The sequence below is a fragment of the Sinocyclocheilus grahami genome, unplaced genomic scaffold (genome assembly GCF_001515645.1).
Source record: "Sinocyclocheilus grahami isolate Dianchi unplaced genomic scaffold, SAMN03320097.WGS_v1.1 scaffold157.1, whole genome shotgun sequence".
Classification (NCBI taxonomy): domain Eukaryota; kingdom Metazoa; phylum Chordata; class Actinopteri; order Cypriniformes; family Cyprinidae; genus Sinocyclocheilus; species Sinocyclocheilus grahami.
This window is the reverse complement of record NW_015505336.1, coordinates 718,821-726,591: the sequence shown is the minus strand read 5'-3', so window position 1 is coordinate 726,591 and position 7,771 is coordinate 718,821. Positions and strand designations below refer to the sequence as shown.

The following is a 7,771-nucleotide window of genomic DNA, read 5'->3' as shown; positions in this document are numbered from 1 at the left end:
TTTTTTAAATAAGTTTGCATTTAAATAATGCATCTTATGCATCTATTCTATTTGATCAAAAATACAGAAAAAAAACTAATTTTGTGAAAAAATTCTTGCAAATTAAAATAACAGTTTTCTATTTTAATATACTTTAAAATATCATTTATTCCTGCGAAGCAAATCTGGATCTGTGATAAATAAAAAGTTAAAAAGAACAGTGTTTATTCAAAATAGAAATGTTGCGTTACAATAGACACTACTATTAAAAAGTTAGGGGTCAGTAAATTATTTCTTTTCTTTTTTTTAAAGAAATTAATACTTTTATTCAGCAACTATGTGTGAAATGGATAAAAAGTTATAGTAAAAAATTACATTGTTAAAACTTTTTTTATATAAATAAATGTTCTTTTTAACTTATTCATCAAATAATCACAGAAATAAGCATCACAAGTTCCAAAAAAAAACGGTAAGCAGCACAACAGTTTCAACACTGATAATAAATCAGCATATTAGAGTGATTTCTGAAGGATCGTGTGACACTGAAGACTGGAGTAATGATGCTGAAAATACAGCTTTGATCACAGGAATAAATCCTATTTTAAAGTATTTTAAAATAGGAAACCATTATTAGAAATTGCAATAATATTTCACAATATTACTGTTTTTCCTGTGTTTTTGATTAAATAAATACAGCCTTGATGCGCATAAAAGACTCAGACGGCAGTGTATGTAAGAACAACAACAACAAAACTGTAATAATTGCTGTTATTATAATTATTGTCAGTAATAATTACAATAATTTAATTAGCTATATCAAACATTCAAAATTCAGTATAACTCACAATTAGACTCATCAAACAGAAATGGCTTTTCAAAGTGATACTAATTTCCATGTTGTCCTTGACCTTTCTAAATTTCCACAAAAATGGGAACCATGCAAACGTTATAATAAATAAATCATAAATGTTTCTCCAAATGATGGTAGTAGATCTTAGTTTTACTACATTTAAGCTGACATCGTGCATTTGTTTTCATATGATCAAACAGAAATTACTCAAAAGACTCAAGTATCGATTTCTATAACCTGTAACCATATCTTTCAAAAGATCATTAGGTAGTTTCTGTTCCCATAAGCAGCCAAACAAAAGTGAGAGTATCTACCATACTTACCTACAATATTTATGTCCATACACTCGGCCGTGAGGTTAAATCAAAACTTGGAACCCCTCATAAAACACAATCCAGCATTTCAAGTGTTGTTTTGGGCTGAGATTGAGTCCTGTTTTGTCTGTTTACACCTGCGCGAGCCTCACCTGGAACCAGGAAGTGATCATTCGCGTTTCGGAGAACTTTATTTTAGTTTTTAAACACAAAGAAACCATTATGCAACTGAAGTATAAAGAGGTGTTTATATTTCTACTCTTTAAATAAAGCATTATTTATAGAATGTCATAGAATTTAAATGATATAAACGCAAACAAACAGGTGCATACGCGTAAAACACCGAGTCACCATTGAAATCAGTGCTCTTAAAACGTATTGACAGTCAAAATAAATAAGACATTAAAGAATCATTTTATCAATCGAAACGTGCTTTGTTTTCAAATATCAATAATAAACCATAACTTTGAAAAGAATGAAAATACAACCTCATACACAAACGTGCTCCTGCTTCCCAATACAAACGCTATTATGTGACACAGGCTAGCGCAGTTAGCCGGTTATAAAGTTGATTATCAGCATGAAACACCGCGAATAAGTTGAACGGACACTTGTTTTTAAGTGCAAACTTTCTCTAACCAAACAATCTGGCATTATTAAGTATATGCATGAAGTTAAAGGCGACATATAACAGAATTACGAGAGACTTACATGCTATGTGTGCGGCGAATCTAGTGCACTGTTTCTTTAAGAGCTCCGGCAGTCACGTGACAGTTCAACATGGCGTTGCGCTGGAAGAGTTTGTTGCGCTTTCGGTCAACAACACGGCCGCTGATCATCTTCACCTTCTGCCTGACTGTCATCCACAGCCTGGGGGACGATGTGGACAGCTGTGATAAACTGCGGCTGGGACAATATCCTTTCAAAATCACCTAAATATATTGGGATCGTTTAAATAGTAGCCGGCTAGCTAGCATTGCCGCTGTTATCCCTACTGGAAAAACCAGCTACACCAGCTCAGCACTGGTGCTTGTTTTTAATACAAATGTACTAATTAACTTACAAGTCAGTATTTTACATAATTAGAGTACAAATATTAGGTGTTGTGTTCTAGATTTGTGATTCAATCTTGTATGGAGTGATGCAGAAAGCTATACTCAATATGCCCTACATTGCATGACATTAGATTAGGTTTAGACCGGTTTGAACATTTCAGATGTGTTTTTATTACATAAATGTACAATTTATTACATTTCGATGTCCACTGATTGTCTTATGATGGCTCATGTCTGTCATTTATCCATCACTAGAGGAAATCTGTATCAGTTAATGTTGCTTTATGATAAATACCACTTGATTTCTCCTTGACAGTGCTCAGGTATGTGTGTAAAGAACCCAAAATAGATGATGCGACTCAAGAACCAGAAAACTGCAAGGACCGGTTGGCTTGGGGTGGGTCGGGTCGGCTGTGTACATATGTTTCACTATTTAAAATGCTGCTATTGTAGTGCTTGTTGCATCTTTCCCAACAAGACTCATGGCTGTATTAGATCAAAAGGGTGTTTCTACTAAATACTGAGCAAAGGGTCTGAATACTTAGGACCATGTGTTATTTCAGTTTTTCTTTTTTAATAAATTTGCAAAAATGTCAACAATTCTGTGTTTTTCTGTCAATATGGGGTGCTGTGTGTACATTAATGAGGAAAAAAAATTAACTTAAATGATTTTAGCAAATGGCTGCAATATAACAAAGAGTGAAAAATTTAAGGGGGTCTGAATACTTTCCGTACCCACTGTATATATTACAATTATAATACAATTGTATAAATTAATATATAATACATAGTTTAATTTTTTTATTATATGATAATTTAATACATTTATATAAAATATATATTTATATTATGTATAATTTATTATAATTTCACATTTTTATAACTTTAATAATATAATCATGTAATGCAATATTATATAATATTTTATGTATTTTTATTTATGTATTTCTATTCATTAATATAATTATATTATACAGTATTATTTATTAATTGTATATTATTAAATATATTTATTAAATGAAATAATATTATTTATTAAGTGTAGTGTGTACATTTCTATAATGTAAATAATATATAATGCATAATGAAATTATATTAATTACTATAATTATATTATAATGCTTAGTGTGTGTGTGTATAATGATCAGTATAGTGTGTAAATATAATTTTATACATAATACAATTTTCATATAACTAAAGTAATTTATAATGTGTAATATGATATATTACATTTATAATTTATTTTAAATGTATTATACATTTATATTAAATGTCATACATTTATGTTATGAATAATTATTATTTTTTACTTTTATATTATATATAATCATGTAATGAAATATTTTATGTATTATATATAACATTATATATAATATATTAATATAATTATAAACTATAATCACATTTTAGACTAATGTAATAATTGTGTTTTAATGTTATGTTTTATAATTTATTATAATTGTTATATACAATATTTTAAATAATACTTTGAATATTTTTTGTGATAACATGATTATTTATTATAAGAACTGTAATAATATAATCATATAAATATGTATTTATACAAAGAGTGAAAAATTTAAGGGGGTCTGAATACTTTCCGTACCCACTATATATATATATATATATATATATACACTTTTTTATTATTTTTATTTAATTATATTAACATTTCTGTATATTTCATTTTTATTTATGTTTCATAAAAAGATATGTCTATAATGCCAGAATATGCCTGATACTAGCTACATGTCACTACATGACTATTAAATCAGGAGTCTAAGGCTGAGTTTCATTGCAGTGGAATGTCTACCTGCTCCAAACATGAGCTGTCGGCTGTCAAATGGAACGCAGTTTAAATTCAGCGGTGAAGAGGTTGGGTTTAACAAAAGCATCCCATGTCGAAATGTGTAAGTCAAACTTACTTTGAATTTGAGTATAGATGATTCATATTTGCGAATAATCTGTAAATATATTTGAATAACATGGATATGTTTTTTGTTTTACATTAGGAGTGGTTACTCATACAAAGTAGCTGTTGCGCTGTCACTCTTCCTGGGATGGATTGGGGCGGATCGGTTCTACTTGGGATATCCAGCCTTGGGTAAGACAGTACTACTTGACTTTTATTGTTGGTCGTTTGGTCCATTCTTTATAGACACTGTGAGATTTAATGATAGGAAAGTGAAATCTGCAAATGTTGCAAACCAGATTCGAACTTGGCTAAATGTGTAGGCCGCTAGGCCATGGATCCAACATTGCATTTTTCACTCTTTGGCTGTGTGCCGTAGCCCTAAATCCCCTCTTTCTGGCACCCATTTACCCATCAATAACTCATGAAAATATCTCATGCTTGTGCTGCGCTGAACCACAGGGGACCTTTAGAACAGACAGAATCAGTCCTGGATATTCTGCTGTTGACATCATCTCTTGTTTCCTTTCCAAGGACACACCTTTTCACCAGATGTTCTCAGAATAAGAATCACACAGACTGATTTTTCTTGCACTTGTTGATTTGAAAAGGCAGATATGGACATTTCAGCACTGACATGGACATTTGATCTGATACCAATAATTATTATGGATATATTCTGATCGTTATTATGATTATGATATGACAGTAACCGATATAATTGCAGATTAGAGTTTTTTTCTTAATGCCCAATCCTGGTAACAAAATCTAGAGAGCAGGGTGGCATATATAATCTCGATTATGATTTATTTATTTACTTTATTTTATTTTATTTTACAGTTTAACAATAAGAAGAAAAAAAAGAAGTACGTAAAATTACAGACTTTTAAGGAAGCACTTATTTTACAAAATTCACTAAAACAATCTGTTATTTTAGGATTATTTATATACTGTACTATTATTTAAAAAAAATTGTATTAGCTTTTATATTTTCAGTTTGCAATTCAATTTGCTTAATTTCTTTGTATTTTTTATGCTTTTGTTTTTTTTTCTAAATTGATTTAATTTTTAGTTTTAGTTTTAGTTTTATTTCAGTTAGTAATTATAGTACTTATCAGTTATTTGCCAAGGCAGCATTTCTATGCTAAACTTTTAGTTTAGTTTATATTTTTCATCTAATATTTTATTTCAGGTTTATTTGAATGCGCAAAAATGTTTTTTTTTCTTAATAGTTTTAGTTAATAATAACAGCACTGATCTTTTTTTTTTTTTTTTTACTACAATGCAATAAATAATTATCATATTATATTAGTGAGAATCAGCTTAGGGAATAATGTGAATTATAGAAAAAAAAATAATAAATGTAACTTAAGATTTAAAACATCCATAAATTAGGGGGGATTTTCAGGGGAAAATGTGTTTAATTGTAATAAAAAATGCCTTTATTTTGAGACTTTGTCAGCAATATATATATATTTTTAAAAAATGCTTTTGAATTTACGTAGAAATGTGACCAGGGGCCTGTTTCATAAAACAAGTTTACCAAATAAGCCAGGTTTATTTCAGTTTGTCTGACTTATTGTCCGTTGATTTGATTCAAAATAAGTCAGACTAACTGAAATAAGCCTGGCTTATTTGGTAAACTTGTTTTATGAAACAGGCCCCTGGTCATGTTTTAAACAGGTTTTGTGGGAGTCCCTCCATCAGCCATGGATTTAAAGCCAAAAAAAAAACATTGATTAAAGACTGGTTATTAAAGTGTTTTTCTGGCCTTTCTGTTAGTTCGAAGAACTCTAGACCTTCCCCTTTGACAACGACATTAACAATCCCCACCAGATCCACGCCTCTTTTGAAAATAAACCCCTGAGAGAAATCGCAGCACACACTGATGTCATGAAATGGTTTTGTAGAGCTTTTAAGAAAAGGTACATGCTGTTCACACATGAGGCCAAGAGGATCAGTCCGACTCCTTACAGAGCTGTAGAACACGTGCTGCTTTCAGAACATGTGAGAAACCCACCGATGACCCTTTTTAGAACACCTTGCTCTTTTTTGGCACCAGCTGTTTTAACAAAACGAATCAGCGTGCAACAACTAATTAACTAAAACAGTTCTCTCCTTTACCATCAGATCTCATGGTGTTCGTCTATCCCATAGTGCAATTATTGTCATCGCATGCAGATGAGTTCAAGCCGTACATCTAAATCCCAAGGCGGAATACAGCGGGAAGCGCCATCTTTCTGCCTCTCTCCATGTTTTAAGGACTTCCTGATCAATTAAGCACCTGCTTTAGGACAAAAGGGCCTGGGCGTTTGAAGGTCCCCCTTGTTCCCGGCTTCTTTGTGAAAGGCAGGCTCACACCACGCTGGAGTCAGTTGTATAGACGTGTTCATTGAGAGCGTAATGGCCCAGCAGCTCTGAGGTCAGTCCAGACCAGGTGTGACTCAAAGGAAGGCCTGGACTTGTTGAGAAGACATTCTGCAGGTGGCTTTTTTGATATCCGTCCTGGAATCAACATGCCTAAACCCCTCAATGACCAATTATAAGAAATATTAGAGATGATTAGCAGCAATTATGTTTGATTCGCAGGATGGAAGGGTTTTTTTAATTGACTGCAGATCTCATGGGCTCCTGATGGTGTTTTCAAATGGATATCCAAAATAGGCCTACTTAAATTTAAACCAAAATTGTTTATTTTGTGGCAATTATGTGTGGATATTATTAACCTTAACTTGGCTCATGAATATTAATTGAGTGACATACCATCCTACCTTACCAATTAAGTCTTAAATGCACAAAATCTTCTAAATTCTTCACACAGAAAGAAGCCAGTTGTACGAATGTGTAATTTGACCTTACAACCTTGCACAGTGGTTTGAAAACTTCAACAGCAGTCTGCACTCATACACAATAGCTTTGACCTCAAAATTGTTTTTCTTTGGGGTCATACAGAGAAGCCAGAGAGAAAGTGTTTTTGGACACAAACTGGTTATGACGGGAGGCTTTCAGTACAGTATGTTCTTGGTTAACATGTGGATCACTTTTTGTTTGTTTTCAGGCCTACTGAAATTCTGCACTGTGGGGTTCTGTGGAATTGGAAGCTTAGTGGACTTCATGTTGATATCCATGCAGGTAACACTTTTGACCCATTTATTGATGCATGCATTTCCTTCTGCTTTTTCCTCAAAGGTTGATCCATTTTGTTATTTTATTTTGGTTACTGATGCCTAACGTATTAGTCATTCGGGCTTTTGTTTTGTTTTATGCCCCACGTTTTCTTTCCGATTGGCAGTAATTGTGTCGCTTCACATTGTATTTTGCTTTCACCAAGGATAGAAAGTATATTTGATTTTTGAAATGTGCTTTTTTTTATTTTATTTGGTTACATATTTTATTCATTTATTATTTAGGAATTATTTTATATATATATATATTTTTTTTTTAAATAAATCTTAAGGAAAATATTGTAAGATTTATTGCATAATAACATACAAAACACATTTTATTTATAAAATAACTATATATATTTTTTAGAATTGTATAACTATGTTTTAATTTTCCTTATTACGATTATCTACCAATACTGAGATTTTGGGGGAAGGTTGTTTAACGGATGTATAAATAATGTCACATTGGGGGGGGGGGGGGGGGGGGGGAGAGG

General features: G+C 31.7%; 2 protein-coding genes across 3 annotated transcripts in view; one reads left to right on the top strand and one right to left on the bottom strand.

The window, feature by feature from the left end:
• The window catches only part of LOC107592729 (PATJ crumbs cell polarity complex component), a 138,128-nt gene extending 136,232 nt beyond the window's left edge, over window positions 1-1,896 (bottom strand). Inside the window, exons 1-2 of the mRNA XM_016282281.1 lie at window positions 1,855-1,896; window positions 1,153-1,295 (exon numbers count right to left, since the gene is read on the bottom strand). The gene's annotated coding sequence lies outside the window, so the exon portion shown is untranslated. The remainder of the gene's footprint in view (window positions 1-1,152; window positions 1,296-1,854) is intronic.
• Window positions 1,870-7,771, top strand: part of tm2d1 (TM2 domain containing 1) — an 11,535-nt gene continuing 5,633 nt past the window's right edge. The window contains exons 1-5 of one of the 2 annotated variants that reach the window (XM_016282246.1): window positions 1,870-2,057; window positions 2,522-2,595; window positions 4,000-4,108; window positions 4,211-4,302; window positions 7,169-7,359. In XM_016282246.1, coding sequence (XP_016137732.1) covers window positions 1,924-2,057; window positions 2,522-2,595; window positions 4,000-4,108; window positions 4,211-4,302; window positions 7,169-7,341 — 582 coding nt within the window. In that variant the 5' untranslated portion in view covers window positions 1,870-1,923 and the 3' untranslated portion in view covers window positions 7,342-7,359. Of the gene's footprint in view, window positions 2,058-2,521; window positions 2,596-3,999; window positions 4,109-4,210; window positions 4,303-7,168; window positions 7,360-7,771 lie in introns of those variants that run through there. The other variant, XM_016282245.1, reaches the window with a different exon arrangement.